We start from the raw sequence: 20,503 nt of genomic DNA, 5'->3' as shown, positions 1-20,503 counted from the left end.
GGGCCCCGTGCCAGGGCACCCTGTGGTTACTGGTAAATCTGTCCCTGAGTTGCGCCGCCCAGCCAGAGCCAGCCATGCCACTGCGCTGTCTGGCAGGAGCTCGCATCCCTGCCACCCAGAGCACCAGCAGCATGGGGAGCTGAGGCTGCAGGGGAGAGGGGAAAATGGGGGAGAGGCCGGGGGCTAGCCTCTCTGGCCCGGAGCTCAAGGGCCATAGTTTGCCCACCTCTGCTATAGTCCCCTTAATCAATGTATACACACATACTTACAATTTGGGATGCTTATTCCTGGAGTGTGAGGAACAGATACTGGAGGGGTTATAGGAGGTGGCGGTCCAGGAGGAAGAAAACCTATATGAACACACACAAAAATTGACAAATTTTAACACTATGTACTCTTAGATCATATTTTATTTTTGCAGTTTTATTGCAGACACTTTTAAATGGTTATATGTTTAAATCAAAGTATATTCTCTGGAAGTACTTAATATACCTGGGGGCAAATGCATTGGATTGAATCCAGGTCGCAAAAATGGAGGTGGTGGTACACCAGGGCCAAACCCAGGAGGAGGGATCCCTAAAGGAGCCGTGAAAGTAGGTGGCTGAAGTGCACCAACTACAGGAGGACCTGATGGATGTGGTGGAACCGATGGATGTGGTGGAACCTACAGAGGAAGGAGGGAAGAGTTAGCCTCAAAACCACATGCATTTGGTGAGAAATAGTCTGCTGTGCTTACTTTGTTAGGCAAGACAAAGTAACAAAATTTACTTTCAAAACAAAGTGATCACAGATGGCTGTGATTCTACTCAAAACACTGGAGAACACACAAAGCACCATTACATTAAATAGCAGTTCTGCTCTGAAAAGTGAATAGATAAAAATGGCACCTTATGAATAAGGATACGATTTGGTCATGTATTCTGTCGTATCTGAGCAGCCAAAAAAGGGTACTTTTTACTCCTAATAGCATAGGAGGCCCATGATAGCTCTTGATTTAACTGAACTGTATTCCTTAGAACCTAACAATCACCATACTGGGTCAGACCAATGGTCCACCTAAGACAGTATCCTGTCTTCCGACAGTGGCCAATGCCAGGTGCTTCAGAGAGAATGAACAAAACAGGGCAACTGCACAAGAAGGGAAGACCCAGCTCAACTCTCAGATCCTAGGCTGAGTTTGCTGAGGCAGCTGAGAAGGAAGTGAGGTTGGTTCACCCAGGCAGCCCCCTATAGCCTTGGGGTGGGGTATGAGGTTGTGTAGGGTGGATGCACAGGCTGAACTGACACAGCTAATGGAAATCTCAGATTGAAGGTGTTTGCAGTGCATGCACACCTGAAGCAGAGCACCCATAGGGACACTACTCAAAGAAGCAGCATTACTGCACCGTAACAATGGATATTTCTAATCTTTTAGTGAAGTACTCAAAGGCTAACTCAGTGAAGTACAGAAAACTTTTTTTTTTTTCAAATTCTACAAGGGCTGTATTTGTTATTTTTAAGTAAATAGCAAGGCAAGTTATAAACTAACAGCATATGGAACTAGCTAATGCAGCCTGTGATAAACTAACAGATTGAAAGGTTACTACCCATCTGGTTAAGAAAACTCATGCAGTAACTTTTATTGGACCAAAGCTTAAGGGGATAAAAACAAGGTAGTGGAAAGAATCAGGTAAAGATTTGCTAGATATACTCAAGCACATCATCCACTAAAATATTCAGGAAGTCTGCCACTGCTGGTCATTGCCCAATACTGCATTTTGAATTAAGATTTTTCCAATTTTGTTTCCTCATCTTAGTTAAGCCAATGTCACAGGACCTATGGATTTGCACCTCATCTCCATCTTCTGTGATTTTTAAAGTTCTTTTGTTACGATCATTGAGACTTAGTTCAGCAGCTAGGCTCAGACCAGTTGCTTTTTGCTAAGGTGTGCTCAGCTGGGAGGTGAGACAAGGCTGAAGCTGCACTGCCTTTTTTTGGTAAAAAAAGATTCAAGCAGTTGGTATCAGGTAGAAGCTGGATGTGGAAAAAGAAGATTATTTTGTGCCACACATTGCCAGGGTTACCAGTTAGCAGACAGGCATACCAGAATAAAAAAGGCTAAACACTACCTGAGATACTCTGACTTCTGTTTCCCTCACCCTCCCATCTCTATGATTAATTCATGAACTGACATGTTGAACTGTGATTTAAATATGTTTCTAGTTGCAGCTATCCAGTAGCAAATGGAAAGAAAAGAGTAACCAATCTTACCTGTGGAGGAGGTACTGTTATAGGTGCCGGTATGGGAACAGGAATTGGAACAGGCAATGCTTTAGGGATAGGTGACACTGGTTCATTATGTGTAGTTTCTGCACCTCCATTTTGAGCTACTTCATTTTCAGATTTCTTAGAAATGCCTTTCCACTCTACAGGAAATAAATGGAAGCAGTTCAGTTGAAAGAGTATGAATATTTAGTCACTATCAATTGCTAAGTAAAGCCAATGTGAAGATTATGTTGCAAAGAATCAGCTAGCTGTCTCTATAAACAAATTGTATGTAAAGGTGTTTCTGAAAATACAAACTGAAAATCGCTGTAAATACAGACTGTACAACAAGCAGCCACTAAAGTGTGGCTAGTAAAATAAAAAAAAATTTCTTCTAATAGACATTTAACAGCTGATGTGACTCAGACCTTTGCATTCAGAACTGCTGTTGCATTTCTGCAAAGGGTTCTGAAGCACATTGGCAACAATAATAAAAACAGTAGGATTGTGCTTGGAACAAGCTCTGTAGTCAGTAGGCGTAATTAGTTTTTCCAGGGCAAGGCGAAGGCAGCTTTTCCCTCTGATAATCACTACGTTTGGAATGTTAATATTGTATTACTACCTTGCGGTACAACACACTCCTGAGCAAAACAAAAAGAGAAAACACTAGTCAAGCACCACTAGAGGAGCATTAGCTATAGCTCCAAACTCATTTTATAATGGAAAGAGGACATATTGGGGGGGGGGGGGGGTGTGCGCGCGCGCGCGTGCGTGCATGTGTGTTCCCTATTGCTAATCAGTGCTTTCTTAGAAACAAGCAGAGGAAAAAGCAAGAGGGAAGAGGCAAAAAACTACATGCAGAAACAGTCCAGATATTAAATACAAAAAAGAATAAAACAGCAAGAGAAAAGACAAGAGATTTAGAATGCCATTCTTGATGATGGAACACAAGTGTTGATTTACTATTAACAGAAATGCTGCACTGAGATGAGACTGAAATAGTGGCTGAGATGATACAAAATGCCTGAAATCACTTAGGTTACTGGAAATAATAAAATTTGAGTAAAGCTGATGTGAAGTCTATCCCAGATTATCTCTGAATAAGCTTTCATATATTATCGCTCATTTTAATGTATTCTTGGCTTTTTTGCTTATTAAAGCATTTATTTGGGAGAAAAACGACCCAGAGCTAGCTAAAAATTGAATAGAACAATGAAGAATGTTGAAACAACACTGATTGGCCCCTGAAGTTTCTCTCACACATCAATGGCTAAACTGTCAGAATCATCAAAAGTCGAGTGTTCCTATCACCAGTTCACAAAAACAGAGACAATAACTTCCAACTTTGAAGTAAGTTTTGGTCACATGGCACTTCTTAAACCACAAGTTAGTAATAAAAGCTATCACAGCACTTGTGTTGAACCTTGACTTGGTAATTCCTATTAAGTGGTTTACCACAATATCTATCACTATTTTCTTATTATAAACTTAACAAAACTTGCATTTTCAGTACACGTGCAAATATACAAAAGTCTATGGGTATAGTTCAGGTCAAGATAAATAAAATACTTCTATACAATCAATATTAACATGTTCGTAAGTAACAAAAGTGATTTCTATTGAAACAAACCATTCACAGCTCTACTTAAACCAACCCAAAATAATTCATTTGAAGATGATTTAAAAAATCTGTGTATTTTACCTGCACTAAGAGTTTCATTGTCCAGCATTCCTCCTTCACAAAAACTTTCAAGGTCTTCAGGCTTCACTTTGTCCCATGGTACGTAGGTAACACCTAATTCTACATCCCAATACTGCTTATAGTCTGGTTTAATTCCTTTATTTAAAGCCCACGCAATCTTAAGAAGAAGAAAAAAAAGAAGAAGGGGGGAAAAAAAAAACACGACAGTCAGAGCCCAGCTGCATTTTAACCTTTTTTGTTCAGTACTCAGAAAATATGCACTTAACATTAAACAGCATTCAGCATCACAACGTAGGTCAAGAGGCAACAGAAGGATTCTGTGTCCAACCGGAGTTGCAGGAGAAATTTAGGCCATTATAAATACTGGAATTTAACCAAATTGTCTGGGCTAATTCTCCTATATATTTTGTAAAAGATGGTAAAAGATTTTGATATATTCTAAATGATCCCAAATGGCCAGCACTTCAATTCGGTTTCATTCAAGAAGACAGCACCTAACGCTCTAAAATGATATTGGGTCACTGATTTAATACTGATTCAGAAGAAAGAATGCCACTACTGAATCAGCTTCACTTTATTTAGTACTCTATTTTCTTTGAGGGTTTCCCCACAAAGATTACAAGACAAAAGGGAATTTAAGACAGGCACCCTTTTGTCAGCTTAAGAGAAACCCTTGTTAGTGACCTGGAAGAGGAGAAAGGATCCAAATTCCATCAACTTCCATGTACCAAATGCTCACCAATAACCAAACTAAGTAGGGCGTTCACCTAGGTTACTGAACACCGTGCTACATATAAAATATTAAATTTAAAGATTACTGTAAGTTTTAAAACTGAATCTATTATAAAATTTTTCAAAGTAGTACCTTTATAGATTTCTGATTGACTTTGAAGTTGCCTCGGCTCAGTTTTTGTAGGGCGCGGTAAGCATCCTGTCTGTGAACCATTACAATATAGGCACATCCTCTAGGCGGTATCATCTGTTACAACATGTATAGGAACAACATTATTTAAGCTGCTACACTTGGTAAAACAAAAGGTAACCTATGTATAATTAAACAGAAGTAGGCTGGAACAACAGTCTTGCATGTCAGGGAGTACTTTGGATGAGTTAGAGGGCATAAACAGATCTAATACTTATTAATAGGTATCCTTTTAAACTAATATCAAGACAGACATTAATATTTATCCATCTAAAACTCCTGTTCAAAGAGAGCGTAGCCTGGTATGCAAAGGGACAAGTGCTTATGCCACAATGTAGATATTTCTCGTGAGGGAACATGCTGATGAAAAGTACTCCATCCTGAATATGGCTGAGAATAAGTTAGCTCCAAGATCCAAGTTACATAAGTTAGCTCCAAGATCATGGCATTTTTAATGGTTGCAGGAGACGAGTTCCTCTAATACATTAGCACTTTGTTTTTGTTTTTCTAAAAACTACAAAATTGCCACCTACACCTCTGCTTTCAGTTTTCTCTTCAAATGGTTGTAATCATTTCAAGAATAGTCATTTTTTAAAAGCTATTTTTGCAAAGCTTCCTCTAATTTGTTTTGAGGAGTGAGAGGTAGCAGAGAGAAGCTAATGCCAAATTATGGATTTTTTGTTTTTTATTTTTTAAGTTTCACTGCTAGTAGGACCATAAACTAAATCAAAATCATAAAAAATTAAGAGATACTGCTGTCAGATTAAACAAAGTGGGAAGAAAAGTGTACTAGCAGAATATTACATAAACAAAGTTTCTGCAATCAAGGGGTCTCCACACAATCAAACTTAGGGCAGGAGAATGGAGGACAACAGCTGTGCAGCAAGCATCCCGCAGCTAAGCTCCTCATCCACCATCTTTCGCTTGGGTCTCCTTAGACAAAGCATGGTGCTCATGAAATTGGAGTACTCTTCCGGGTTAACCCCAAGAACAACGATGCTTTTAAAAGCAAGTCTCTTGTAGCAACCACTTCATATTTTCCACAAATTAACAGTGGCAATAGTTCAGAAAAGATGATGGTATAGAGAAAAAGGTAAGTGTTGATCTTGAGAATGAACACTGAAACAAAAAGTTTTAAATAAATGAGTTGTTTATATAATAAAAGGCCTCTTTATAGCAAAGGCATATCATGACCTTTGCTTGTATGTCTCTATTTATACTCACATTTATAGATTCAATCGGGCCAAACTCCTCTAAAAGACTTCCAACATCCTGCTGAGTTGTTCTTTTGTCTAGTTGTCCTACCCAGAGTGTAGTACTACATACTAGAAGAAAAATAAAGTCTGACACTTAGGACTTGACTATTAGCACTTTTAAATTGTACTTTTGCAATATAAAGGCTGTGTTAAAATGGCCATTAAAGATAAATTGAAGCTTTTTTGTTGGTTTTTTTTTGTTTGTAATAATTCAAGTGTTTATAATATTACAAAGTAAATATCTTTTAAAACAAAAACATCTGAAAGTTATTTCCTTTTTTCTTACCTGCCTGGAGCTGAATTCAGGGTTCTGTTTAGCCATGACTACAGCACAACCATTGTTAGACTGTATGCACAGATTTCCAAATTATAAATAAATACTTAGTTGATTTGGAATTTTAAAGAGTCATGAATTTTAAAATTCGTGATAGAAAGGGGGGAAAAAAATTGTTTTTACTGCTGTGTCAGTGCAGACCTGTGGATTTCCCAACAAATCATGGTGAATAAACCCCAACAAGGCAAATACTGACTCCCAATGCTTCAGACTTCAGTTGCAGACCAGGGTGACAGATTCTAGACAGGTGACAATACATATATGAAAGATCTTGCTAGCAAGGTGATACCTGGCAGGCACGAGATAAGAGGCCTCCCTTCCAGCAGAAAGGACAAATCAATTAGAATGGATGACAGATCCCTCCTCTTAAGTGGTCCCCTTCTCTGGTTAGTAGATGGAAACACTTATTGATTAGAGGGTTTTGCTTTTTTTTTTTTTTAAGTCAGGAAGGAATAGTGTCAGGGATGTGTAGACAAGAAGTGTGTTTAAATTTATTACAATTAACTTTGTTCTTTAGGCCAAAAATGGAACAGAGGTAGTTCAAAATACAGGCTTCCATAACCACCACTCCAAAAGTAAGTATGGCAGAATTTGACTCATGGCATCTATCTTTTTCCACTCCCCTGCAAGCTGGTGTAGAATGGCTAACCCTAGACACCTTGGCTCTCCCAGCAGCAACAGACATGACAATGAAATCAGGAGAGGGGTTGGAAAAGAAGCACCTGAGGCACTTGGTAGGTCTTTTCACCTCTAATAATAAAAACATGTGAAAGTGCGCTGCCCAGATGTGTCTGGCTAGTCAAGAAGTCCCTCATTAACAGGCAAAGTAACCCTGTTTCAGCCTTTACCCACAGATATCAAAGAGGATAGGTCTTCTCCAGGACTGACACTAAATTCAAGATCTTTTATTTTGTGTACTGACTCCAGGAACTACTTCATATCCCCAGGATAAACGTAGACGAAATCTCCATTTTTTTTTTTTTTTTTAAATCTAGAACTGTAGACAACACAAGGTTCAGTATCAGCTCCCACATCCTCCATGCCAAAGTCCTTCCGATTCAGACAGATCTACCGTGCTGAAGAGTAGAGAAGAGGAACCAGGCTGCTCAACTTGGTGAGGCAGACATATTGTGAGAACTGCAGATTTCTTGGGAGAAGCCAAAGAACAAGAATGGGTGCAGACTTGGCTTCCCTCTTTACATAGCTGGAGGAATCCCAAGGTACAGAGGTATCCCAATAAGGCTACACTATCAAAGTATAATAGAACCCACAAAAGGGAGATGGCATGAATTCACTCTAACAGCTTTGGAATAGGAGGAGAGACGAATCCCATTATGGTTTGGGATTGTTTCTTCCCAGGGTGCATTCAGGCACACCTCAAAGCCCAACCCAGATGGCACCAAGCTTAACCCAGGCAATCCTTAGCACTGAGACTGACATGGAGGAGACTCGTCCCTTTGTCTGGCCTTTTAGATGGCCCTTGTAGGGGAAGAGGCAACAATCCTGGCACAAGAAAGTTCCCTTGATCTTTAGGAGATCCAGTGTTCATTTGACAAATTGCCATCAGGAGATGCAACTGCAGTTTGAGGACATTCCCTTTTCCCCCCGCCCTCCCTCAGATCCAGGTCTTTGTTTTTCCCCGTCACCTCCAAGTTCCTCATATATTCGATGGTAGAGATCAGAGGGAACTCAAGGTCATTTGACAGACCAGGCCTAACTGCACCGACACATGACACATCTCCATAGTCAAAAGGGAATAGCAACCAAGTCAAATCTAGGACCACCATCAGCACTAAGAAGTCAGCCCTGGTGGTGCTGACAACATTAGAATCTCAAGCAGCATGGGATGACTTTCAAGCACGGAGAGCTCTCTGGCACCAGCACTTACTGAAAGTGCATTGTCTGAGGCTTTACATCAGTCAAAGATTTCAAGGCCAGACGAGAACCATCATGATCATCTAGTCTGACCTCCTGTATAACACAGGCCATAGAACTTCCCTAAAATAATTCCTAGAGCATCTCTTAGAAAAACATCCGATCTTGATTTTGGCATGTTTCTGTAAGAGTTATTTCATTCAAACTAAGGCAGCAACAGTTAAAGCAGCAGTCCCTCATCCCCTCTCTCCCCCTCCCACCAGTCTGTCATATCGACCACACAACATGCAACGAGGCAGGCATCATTAGATTGCAAAATACTTGGGCCCTCTGAAAATGCTCAGAAGTGATTTTTCACTCATTTATAATTTGTCCACAAATCTCTCAAACCTATCAAAGGAATTGTGTCTAGTTAAGGGTTTTAGAAGCCAAGTTCCCTGCTTGAAATTTCAACTGTTTTAGGTGTAACGTTTATCTGGAATTGTAGCAATTTCTTCAGTCTCACAAAACTCAAACTGTTAAAAGAAATTTCCTCACTTTTTCACAAAATTCACCTGTTTACAGAGAAAATCTTGAGTACCTGAGAAATGATGCTACAATAAGAACAATTTTGCACTAAAGCTTCCTTTCCTTTGAAAGTAAAATGAGCAAAGGCGAGCACTCACCACTAACAGTTTCTGATTTGATTTGAGGAAGGCCTTTTGACCTGCGTTCTCTCTCTTTTTCTCGTTCACGCCTCTCCTGCGACCGAGATCTAGGAGAGTGTCGGCGCCTATCCCGAGATCGGGAACGAGAGCGACGATGACGCGATCTTCGAGATCGAGATCCAGACCTCGATCGTCTCCTTTTTGGAGATCTAGTTTTAAATAAAAATATTAACATACAATGCTTTGCCTAAAACACACAGTATAAAAATCTGTTTGACTCATCGTGAGTGAAAGTTCAACACTTGCATTTTTTTAAACTTTGAAATCAAGCATTAGTGTGCGTACACACTAGACATTTATACATAACAATACATAGTGTATCCCAAATAAGTATTTGTACCAATAGTAAACTTAAGTGATTAAACATACTTTATCTATGCTACAAATTTACTGTAATTTATTATTCTTTCAACTTCTGATATCCTCTATCACTTTTATTTTTCTCTTGTATTACGGCACTAAATCCAGTATCTATTATATCACAGAACGTACTTGCAGCTATAAGTGAGGAAAACTTTTCTTACAAGTTAATGACTAAAAAATTAATAGAAATGTCAGTGAAAAAGACGGTTACCTACCTTTCATAACTGTTTTTCTTTGAGATGTGTTGCTCACGTCCATTCCAAGTTGGTGCATGGGCGCCACGTGCACAGCCGTCGGAAGGTTCTTCCCCTAGTGGTATCTATCAGGTCAGTCCAGGAGCCCCCTGGAGTTGCACTATATGGTGCCGAATATAGCGCCCTGCCAACCCGCTGCCACTTCAGTTCCTTCTTGCCAGTTGGCTCTGATATAGAGGTAGGCAGGTGGGTCTTGGAATGGACATGAGCAACACATCTCGAAGAACAGTTAAGAAAGGTAGGTAACTGTCTTTTCTTCTTCGAGCGCTTGCTCATGTTGATTCCAAGTAGGTGACTCCCAAGCAGATGGTAGGAGGAGGGGTCGGGGCTCACGGAATCGGTGATTGAAGCACTGCTCTGCCGAACGCTGCATCGTCCCTGGCCTGCTGAGTGATGTCATAATGCGAGGTGAATGTGTGGATCGATGACCATGTTGCGGCCCTGCACATCTCCTATATGCAATGCAGCTGAGGATGCTTGAGCCCCTGTGGAATGCGCTGTCAATGCCAGGGCTGGCACCTTAGTGAAGTCATGGCATGCCCAAATGCAGGATGTGATCCATGACGAAATTCTCTGGGACGACACCGGGAGGCCTTTCATTCTGTCCCCTACTGCGATAAAGAGTTGGTTTGATTTACTAAATGGTTTTGTCCTTTCGATGTACAAGGCCAAAGCCCACCTGACGTCTAGGCTGTTGGCATGTGGTTTAGGGTAAAACGTCCTGGCTTGTATGAAACTGATCCCACCTTGTGAAGAAAGGCCGGATAAAGCTGCAACTGGAGCTCGAGGGCCGGATTAAAAGGCCGGATGCGGCCCCCAGGCCGTAGGTTGCCCACCCCTGCTCTAGTGGATGGTTTCCTGCTGCCAAGGAGGACCTCTCTAACAGGCTCTGAGCATGCCAACTCCATGGGGTTTAGCCATGAAGCTTCCATGCCGTGAGGTGGAGAGACACGAGGTTGGGATGCTGGAGGTATCCGTTGACCTGGGTGATTAGGTTCAGCACGAAAGGCAAGGCGATTGGCGTGTCTACCGACAGTTCCAGGAGCGTGATATAACAGTGTTGACAGGCCTAAGCTGGACCTATCAGTATGACAGACACACTTTCCCTTCTGACGTTAAGCAGGACCTTGTGAATGAGCAGGAAGGGTAGGAACGAATAGAACAGGTGGTCCTTCCAGGGAAGGAGAAATGTGTCCATGATCAAGTCAGGGCTGTGGTTTAGGAAGGAGCAAAACTGCTGACACTTTCTGCTGAGTCTTGTCGTGAACAGATCTATCTGGGGAACCCCCCACCATTGGAAGATGCTGTTCGCAATGTCCAAGCGAATGGACCACTTGTGGTTGTGGAAGGACCTGCTGAGATGGTCCGACAGCTTGTTCTGGGATCCTGGAAGGTAAGATGCCTCTAGGTTTATTGAGTGGGCTATGCAGAAGTCCCACAGCTTGAGGGCTTCCTGGTATAGGGGAAAGGAGCATGCTCCACAATGTCTGCTTATACAAAATATTGCTGTTGTATTGTCCACCATGACTGATATGCATCTGCCTTCCAGATGGCATTGGAAGGTTTGGCAGGCTAGGCGAACCATTCTCTGCTCCCTGACATTGATGTGAAGTGAGAGCTCTGCTTGAGTCGTGAGGGCCCCTAGATGTGCTCCCCACCTCAACGCTGATGTGTCCGTGACTAGGGACATTGAAGGCTGGGGCCTGGAGAAGGGCACCCCTGTGCATACCGCTTGAGGATTGAGCCAGCATAGGAGGGACTCTAACAGAAGAGGGAGTGAAACCAGCTTATCCAGATTGTCTCTCTTTGGTTGGTACACTAATGCCAGCCAAGCCTAGAGAGGCCTGAGCCACAATCTTGCATGCGGCCATGTGACCTAGCAGCTTCAAGTAGCTCTGTGCCATCACGGTGGGAAAACGCCTTAAGTCCTCTATGATAAAGCAAATGGCTTGGAAGCGAGGCTCTGGTAGGAATACCTGTGCATGAGTGGAGTCCAGGATTGCTCCTATAAACTCTCTCCTCTGAGTAGGGGATAGGGTTGACTTTGGCACATTCAGCAATAGACCCAGTCTGTCAAAGGTTGACCGTATTAGGTTTACATGCGCCTCTACCTACATGTTGGAGTGGCCCCTGATAAGCCAGTTGTCGAGATATGGGAACACCTGCACCTGCCGTCTCCTCAGGAAAGCAGCGACAACTGCCATGCACTTGGTAAACATATGAGGGGCTGCTGACAGGCCGAAGGGGAGGACTGTAAACTGATGAGTGCGGTTCACTACGAACCTGAGGAACCTCCCGGGGGACAGGACTATCGATATATGAAAGTATGTGTCCTTCAAGTCGAGGGCAGCATACAAGTCCCCTGGGATCCAGGGAGGGAATGATGATGGCAAAGATACCATGTGAAACTTCAGTTTCATGAATCTGTGAGGTTTTGCAGCTCGAGAATGGGTCTGAGACCCCCCTTTGGCTTTCGGGATTAGGAAATATTGGGAGTAGAATACCTTTCCCCTTAGCTCCTGAGGAACCTCCTCTACTGCTCCTGCACTTAGGAGCATTTGCACCTCCTGTATAAGAAGTTACTCATGAGCGGGGTACTTGGAGAGGGATAGGGAAGGGGGATGAAGGGAGGGGAGGAACAGAATTGGAGAGAATATCCCAATTCTACTGTGCACTGCACCCAGCAGTCTGAAGTTATCTGGGCCCACGCACAATAGAAGTGGGACAGACGGTTCAAGAAACAGGGAGAAGGATCCAGGATGTGGTCTGGTGCATCGCTCAGGTGCACCCTCAAAAGGCGTGCTTGGAACTGGAGGGCTGCCTTGTCGAACCCTGGTCTTGGCTGGGTGGGGACTGGGGAGGCCTATATCTATTGTTCCTGCCCCGCTTCCTAGAGTAGTCCTGCCTAGGCTGTGTAGGATAAAAACACCGAAGAGGCTGGGGCTTAAAGTGTTTTCTCTGTGTGGCTGGTGTATATAGCCCCAAGGATTTCAATGTTGCCCATGAATCCTTCAGGTTATGGAATTTGGAGTCTGTCTGCTCCGAAAACAATCCAGAGTCTTCAAAGGGCAGGTCCTGTATTGTTTGTTGGGCCTCTGGAGGGAGGCCCGACACCTACAGCCGTGAATTCCTCCTCATGGAGATAGTGGAGAACATGATTCGCGTGGCCGAGTCTGCCGCATCCAGGGCAGCCTTCAACGGGGTCCTCGCCACTGCCTTGCCCTCCTCCATGATGACTGCGAACTCCGATTTTGAGTCATCAGGGAGCATCTCCTTGAACTTTGTCATGGTAACCCATGAGCTGAAGTTGTAGGAGCTCAAGACCGCTTGCTGGTTTGCAATACAAAGCTGGAGCCGCCATCTAAGTGAAGTACATGTTTCTACCGAAGAAGTCCAGCTTCTTTGAGTCCTTGGACTTGGGCACTGGGGCCTGCTGCCCCCGCCTTTCCCTCTCATTCACAGCCGCTACCACCAGCAACCCTGGCTGTGGAGGAACGCAAAGGTACTCATACCCCTTTGAGGGTTTGAAGTACTTTCTTTCTATCCCCTTAGCAGGCGTCTGCCAGAGTTTGATGGTGGCCTACATAGTCTTTATGAGAGGCAATGCCACCTTTGAGGGGCCCTCTGATGCTAAAATGTCCACCATGGGGTCCAGACTCCACCACCTCCTCGGCTTGGAGCCCTAGTTTCTGGGCCACCCTCCCCAGTAGCTCCTTGTGAGCCCTGTTGTCAACAGGGGTCGGAGCAGTTGAAGACCCTGCCACTACCTTGTCAGGGGAGGACGATGACGACGCCCTGGGTGATACCAGGCCTTCCTGACCCTCAGGCTTGCGGGTTTCACCCTGTGCAGGGTCCTCGTGTTCAGTGCTGGGGTTGGCCCTGATGCAGATTCCAGTGCCAACCTCTGCGCCAAACTCCATACCCACTTTGGTGCCACACGGTGGTAAGCAGTCCCTGGCCAGTAGAGGAGCACATGCTTCCAAGGCGATGGACTGGGACCCTCTGGAGTAGGAACCCTGGGCCTGGTAATATGCATACAGGGTCCAAAAGCGCCATTGCGCGGGCACCTGCCATCGTAGGGGGAGCCTGCCCTGTCTCCTGCCTGTAATGGCACTGCTCTGATCGGTGCTGGCTACGCTTAGAGATGTATGACTCCACCTCAGTCTGATGACTGACTCCGAGCATGGAGACCACAGTGGTGCAGGCGATAGGTGCTGCATTGTGGCTGGCTTACTTCTGGGCAGCACTGGAAGTCTTGTATCCAATGCTCTCTCTTGGCGGGGGACTGAGGTGCTATCATGGCTATCAGGTCCCTGGCCGCCTCAAATGTGTTCAGGGTGGAAGGGAGCTCCAACTCCTCCATGTGGTACTCCCTTACGGGGGAGTCCAGTGGCACCGGACTTGACGGACCCCTCTGCAGGCCCAAAGTTGGAGGTGGGATAGGCGCCAGGTTCCCTGACATGGGATGCATGCGGTTAGCGCTCTCTCCAGTTGCGCTCACCGTGAGCGAGCGCCTTCTGTCAGTTGTGTTGTGAGGCACTATTGAGTGAGAGCAGTGCCGGGCTGTCACAGAAGGGGCGGACTTCGGTGCCAGAGAATAACGGTGCCGAGGATCTCTAGGTGCAGAGTCCTTCCTTGGCGCCATAGCCTCTCTAATTGAGGCCAGTGCACTCCGCACCAAGGTACAGGGTGTCGGGTCTGGCTGGCCCAGTGCCAGTTGGGGACAAAGGGCTCCCTCCGTGAGGAGCTGTTTAAGCCTGAAGTCCCTCTCTTTTTTAGTCCTAGGACGGAATCCCTCGCAAATCCGACACCAATTTGTCTGATGGGATTCCCCAGGCACCTCAAACAGGACTTGTGGGGATCGCCCTTTGACATAGATTTATGGCAGGTCCCACATGCCTCAATTCCTGGGAAGGGGGAAACAAATTGGGGTGAGAACCCTCCCCCCAAACAGAAACTAAGCTAACCACTACTAAAACACTAATTCTACTCTATTTATAGATGCAACAACAGAAACCACTAGGAGAATGCAAGAGAAGACACGCAGCTCCAATGACCATCATGGGTGGTAAAAAGGAACTGGAGTGGCAGCGGGTTGGCAGGGCCCTATATGCAGCGCCATGAAGGTGCAACTCCAAGGGGCACCGACCCAACAGGTACTGCCAGGGGAAAAACCTTCCGACAACTGTACATGCGGCGCACGCACACCTACTTGGAATCGACATGAACATGCACTCGAAGAACAATACCACTTTATTATTTAAGCTAAGCAAACCTAGGCCTGGCAGGTATTTCAAGGTAATCCTCCAAAAAAACCCAAGTAAAGTGCTGCAAAGGAGTGGCCCTGGTAATTTAGTAGGCGGATTTGCCACATAAATACAGGTGGCTTTTAGCCAGCGTGGAACCAGTATCCCATGACTCTGTTGTGATACGCTGTCTTTCTGATAGGCAAAACCTACAGCCCACAAAATCATTCAAAAGCCTGTGGATCTTTTTGTAAAAACAGTGTTGAGAACTCTAGAATCCTGGTACAAATTAAATAATGACATTCTGTCTATTTAAGATTTCTCCAGTAACTGCAAAGGGAGAAGTTATTCTTCACTTCTACCAGAAGAGGAGAAATGTGATGTTGATGGCTCTGAATGACTCTCATTCCAGTCAAGTAGCAGCTGCACTTCAGAGATATAAGAGTGATCCCTATGTATCTACTGCAGCTACTTATTTGGTCCCCCATTATTGTAGTATCCGAGCACTTCACAATCTTTAAATGTATTTATCAACACAACACACACTGTGAGGTAAGGAGATCATTTTACCCATGGAGAAGTAAGGCATAAAGATACTAAGGACTCGTCTACACCAGGAAATTTACTAGCATAGTTATACCATATATCCTTTGTGCATACTCTTATTCCTGAATAAGTGTGTCCACATAGGGATTTATACTGCTGTCCCTATAGTGGTAAATTATACCAGTAAATTTCCCAGTTTAGACAAGCCCTTAGTGACTTGCTCAAGGTCACCCAGGAAGAGCAGGGAAATGAACCCAGGATCACCAAGTCCCTGGTTACCACACTAACCATAGGGCTATCCTTTCTCAACACACGCTTAGTAAAGCACTTTGAATCCTTTTGATGAGATATGCTAAAGTTAAATATATATATAAAAAAATAGCATACATATATTTTCAGTGCTAGAAAAAATTACATTAACTTACCTTGATGCCGATCTAGATCTTGATTTTCTGTTATCAGAAACATGTCGTTTAACTTCCTGAACACAGGGCTGTTCCACCTCCATATCCTAAAATGCCCCACAAGTTAAAATGCTGTAATTACCGCAAGTATTAATTTTATTCCAGTTTGTGACTAGACTCAGTCTACCAAACAAGTTACATGAAATTGATTCTAGATATCTAACTATGAATTTGAAACCATGATATGATTTTGTCCAAAACAATTTTACTGTTTTATTCACCAGTGCAAAAAATTTTAATAAGCACAACACATTTGTGACAAATACTATTCATACAGCAACATTTTAAAACCCCAGACAAAACTTCAGTTTTTAAAGTGTTGATTTTTCTCCAAGCTTAGTTAATTTCAGCATGTTATATCAGGTATAATAAATGTTTCTACAGTAAGAATGGGGTACGAATAACTAATGACAGTCAAGCGAAAAAAACACTTGTTGATTTTTTTAAAACCTATTGTTGTTACAAGTAATGTCCAAAGTCACCTGGTCTGTGTCTCGCAATGTGTTCTACAACAGTAAGCCCCAATAGTAAAAGATATTTGCTCTAACTGCCAATTCAAATTCTCCACTTGTAAACTTTAAGTATTTTGTTTGAGCATTTTCTTTTAATTGAGCACCAAAAGATTAAATCACTCTTGTGGGGAGGAGACTAACGAGCTCTTCTGGGCCTGTTCAGCACAAATGAGGCACACCTGCAAGGTTTGTTCTGCCTGGAAGGGTGAGCTTAAAAAAGAGAAAAAAGAAAAAACCTGCCACAGGAAAAGGCGGTGAACAGGAGGAGGACTGTTCCACCTCAGAGACTGCTGACAGCAAGAACAGGCCAGCTGAGAGGGAGACAGTGAAACTGCCCCCTTACAAAGCAGCTCACACCCCAAGAGGACGACCTGGAGGTAGCCCCCATTGAAAGACAACAAACCTGCTGACAGACTAAGCCCAAAGGGCTGAATCCAGAAAGACTGCCTGATATCCAGGTCACTTTGGCCTTTGGTTTCACACAGATTCTCCTCTCTCATAAGGGAAAGAGGGGAGAGGACCTTTCTTTTGTCTGTTTTACTCAGAGATGTGCTACTAACTCATGTGCTACTAACTGGGGAAGGACAAACTGGAAGCAGGGACTCGAGGGAGCCCCTGCCCCCCAGTCTGCCACAAGGGAACTCTGCTCTGAAATGTCTTATGAGGCCCAATGTGGGGCTCCCCATTCCTGCAGACTTTAAGCAAAGTCTATAGGAGGAAGTTATACTGGGTGGATTATGGGGGTTGCAGATGATATAATGGAATGACAGGAGAGATGGGGGGAGTCTTATCCATATTTTAAGAACTTGAGGTTTAAATGCTTAACACGCTTTCTCCTCCCTCTCCATTCCAAAGCAGGGAGCATGACTCCATCCTGCTCTTTCCCATGCCTCCCAATCTTCCACTGTCCTCTCCATATTCCTTTTCTCAGAATTTTTCTACTATCAAGTCTCTCTGGTCAGAGATACCTACAAGGAAGGCAAGGTGTCATTTCCATGAATTGGGAGATGAAATGTTATCAAGCAACCACAGACCCAGTCTCTCATTATCAAGCAACCACAGACCCAGAGTAAAAAAAAAAAAAAAAAAAAATTATTTTCATCTAGTCTGGCCAACTGAATGAAGTCACCTGCCTTTCTCAGAGCTACAGGAGTAGCAAAGGTCAAGCTTATTGATGCCTGAAACAAATAAATTGATCAGCAGAATCCTCAATTCTTGGAAGACTGAAGCATTCTGCCGTTCAGTTTTCTCTCCTCTGAACACACAGCCTGAAACCTTAATTTTGCCAGAACATATGAAGCTGAAACTATTAAACTCAAAATGTGTTCTGCAACAGTAGGGTGGGGGGTAGGTCTCACCCTAAATCACAGAGGAAGCAGTTGTGAGGAGCCATGTGTCTCATGACTTTCCCAATTGCCTACAATCCCAGGTAACGGATGCTCCTCTTGAATTCTCATGGGAACTATTTTTCCTCCCATTTGCACTTGATCAGGTAGGCAACCCTAGTAAACCAGACAGTAGGAACTTTAGACAGAAGTTTTCCTCACTCTTGTTTCTAGATTTGTTCCACCTTCTCAGGGATTGAAAAACTTCAGTGAGGAAGGTGATCTCTGAAGAGAGACCAGGCACTGATCTTATTGACAGAAGAAATGCCTGGAAAAACCTACTGTAAAGGATGGTTCACTCAGCTGTAGGTGAGCAATAAATCATCAATTCCAGATGAATGGCTTGCCAAATAGTTGCAGCAGGGTGTTTGTGTAGTCTCTGAACCAACTGTTCAATTTGTCACTGTATTTTTATTATTTTACATGATTGTAGCACCGAGGAGCCCCAATCCTGGAATTGCATTGGCACTGTAAAAACAATGAACAAAAAGACAGACCCGGCTCCAAAGAGTTTACAATCTAAGTCTGCCCGAAGAATGACCCTTTCAAGGTGTGCGCAGAACCTGAATCTCAGGTGTGTTAAGTCCCACAAAAATGATGAGGAGCATTTGTCCCAGATGGTCACAAAAGTGTCTTGAAGAATCTGGATCATTCTCCAGGAGTTCTGAATCACCTTCTGTCTGCTCCAAAACCTGAGGTGGTTGTCATCCAAGGGACTGAAATGTATATACCCTCTTATTTGAGGAAGGTAAATACAGCCACTAAAATCTTGGGAACAAACATGGAACTGACCAAAAAAGCCAAAGGTGGGGGTAGAGGGAAGAAATACTGAAAATGGTGGTGATCTCAATAATTACAGGTACTAGAAACATGATAGATTAATGGAAACAAGCAAGAATGGGATTTTTTTTTTTTTATATCTTCACAACATAAACAACCCCTTTGCTGGATGTCCTGAACGAAGAAAAAGGGTCACAATCCACAAGCTTGCATCTTACTGCCAGAATTTACAGGAAACAGGACCAGGATTGGGATGAACCTTCATCGCTATTTTTGGGAACCAAGGCAAATCTTAAATATCAAACTGCCTCTTCAGGGGGTGTGGCAGGTGAAATTGCATATAGGGACAGTTGGTGGTGAACCAAGTCCTAAAGAGTTGCCCATTTTCTTGGGCTGAAGGGAAGCAAATTAGGGACAAGAAATTTGGTTAGGGGGATAAAAATGAGGTAGTCACATTGCATAATGTCCAACACACACTGGGGTCCCAAGTGGATTTAGCCCAAGCTGACAGAAGAAACCTTCGCAAGCTGGCTCTGATGGGGAGGCAAAGTCAGAATCAACACTCCGACTGCTCAGTGGCTCCTAAGAAGTAGTCTCTCTCGAGCGGAAAGAAAGGATTGTTTCTAGCATTTGCCAGTACCCCTAAAGTTCTTAACCTGAAGAAAGCAATCATTTTTGTCTTTGTGCACAGAAAGCTTGTTCACATTCAAGGCCTCAACAATTAACTTTTTGTGATTATAAAGGGAGCCTGAACCAGATATATTCTGAAGGTAGCATATGTCCCAGAACTGCAACTGAATGTATATCCTGGCTATTGTGGTGAAACAGAATAAAGAGCATGAAGAAAATCTTGTGATATCACAGGCTGCATCACAAATTGAGAAAATCTGGTACAGACTCCAGAGCCTCTTTTTTGTAATGACATTGTTTTTTGGATCTCCATTTGGAGGATTTACTGTCTTTAATAAAAGAAAGGGAAGCCCTGGAGGTGCCTACACAGGCTATAAGTACACACAAGGCTGCTGAGAATGCAATCAATCTCCTTTCAGAGAATGTTCAAGTCTTACCCCTAGGTTCTTCAGTGAAATTGTTCCTTCAAAAGTCTTTCATAGATAAAGCCTTAGAATCCATTTTAGAGATGGCAAAATTTTGACTTCTTGTATTTAAGAACTTTATATAATTTAAGTCAGAATTTTCTCACTCACTGATCACTTCTCTAGAAGAAGCCAGACACTTTAAACCCACAATATCCTCCAAAACCTCAGAGATAAGGGAACTATGCCTTCCCTACTATTTTTCATTTTAAGGGCAATTGGTCCACCTCTGTTTCAAATATCTGTTAATCTTTAGAATGAGCTCATTCATATAGTTTACCTCCAGAAATAGAGTCAGACTGATATTGCTGCAAGGACTTTGAGGAGAGAGAATATTCCTGCAGCTTGATGGGGGAGGAGGGAGAGACGAGAAGAGGTAAACAGACTGGCAGCAAGATCCAAATCCAAGGCTTTTCCCAAAGAGAAGCAGGAAAAAGGTAAGCATTGCTTCTGCTACACAGAGGCAGAACACTTGTGGTGCAGTGTCTACTGAAGCACTTTGGCACCTAAACTTCTATCAAGTGAGCTGCCTCCATGAATGTCTGTGGGCATGGTTACCTTCAACAGTCTGACAGATTGCTTGCTAGTGCTTTTAAACCACTAGGAGCCTAAAATTGTATTGAATGGCAAGAGTCCTCACCTGCTGATGTGTTTTCTGTATGTGTGGTTCACTCTGTACTGGGAAAGGAGATTGGAAAGTTTGCTGCACTGCTGGTGTTGGCGGTATCACAGGCTGAGTCATGGGAGGAAACTGTGGGGTAGGTAGAAGTCCAAAACTTGGCATTTGTCCATTAGGAGGGAGTGGGACCTTTGGGGGG

At 43.5% G+C, this 20,503-nt stretch overlaps 1 protein-coding gene across 2 annotated transcripts in view; it reads right to left on the bottom strand.

Moving 5' to 3' along the window:
* Positions 1-20,503, bottom strand: part of SCAF4 (SR-related CTD associated factor 4) — a 75,544-nt gene that overhangs the window by 12,589 nt on the left and 42,452 nt on the right. For both annotated transcript variants that reach the window (XM_074970787.1, XM_074970795.1), the window contains exons 10-18: positions 20,326-20,493; positions 15,876-15,961; positions 9,000-9,190; positions 6,094-6,194; positions 4,813-4,926; positions 3,948-4,104; positions 2,252-2,406; positions 493-664; positions 270-350 (exon numbers count right to left, since the gene is read on the bottom strand). In XM_074970787.1, the coding sequence (XP_074826888.1) occupies positions 270-350; positions 493-664; positions 2,252-2,406; positions 3,948-4,104; positions 4,813-4,926; positions 6,094-6,194; positions 9,000-9,190; positions 15,876-15,961; positions 20,326-20,493 (1,225 nt within the window). The remainder of the gene's footprint in view (positions 1-269; positions 351-492; positions 665-2,251; positions 2,407-3,947; positions 4,105-4,812; positions 4,927-6,093; positions 6,195-8,999; positions 9,191-15,875; positions 15,962-20,325; positions 20,494-20,503) is intronic.

The sequence above is a fragment of the Natator depressus genome, chromosome 1 (genome assembly GCF_965152275.1).
Source record: "Natator depressus isolate rNatDep1 chromosome 1, rNatDep2.hap1, whole genome shotgun sequence".
Lineage (NCBI taxonomy): Eukaryota > Metazoa > Chordata > Testudines > Cheloniidae > Natator > Natator depressus.
The sequence above is the reverse complement of the archived record's forward strand: the minus strand, read 5'-3'. Positions and strand labels throughout refer to the sequence as shown.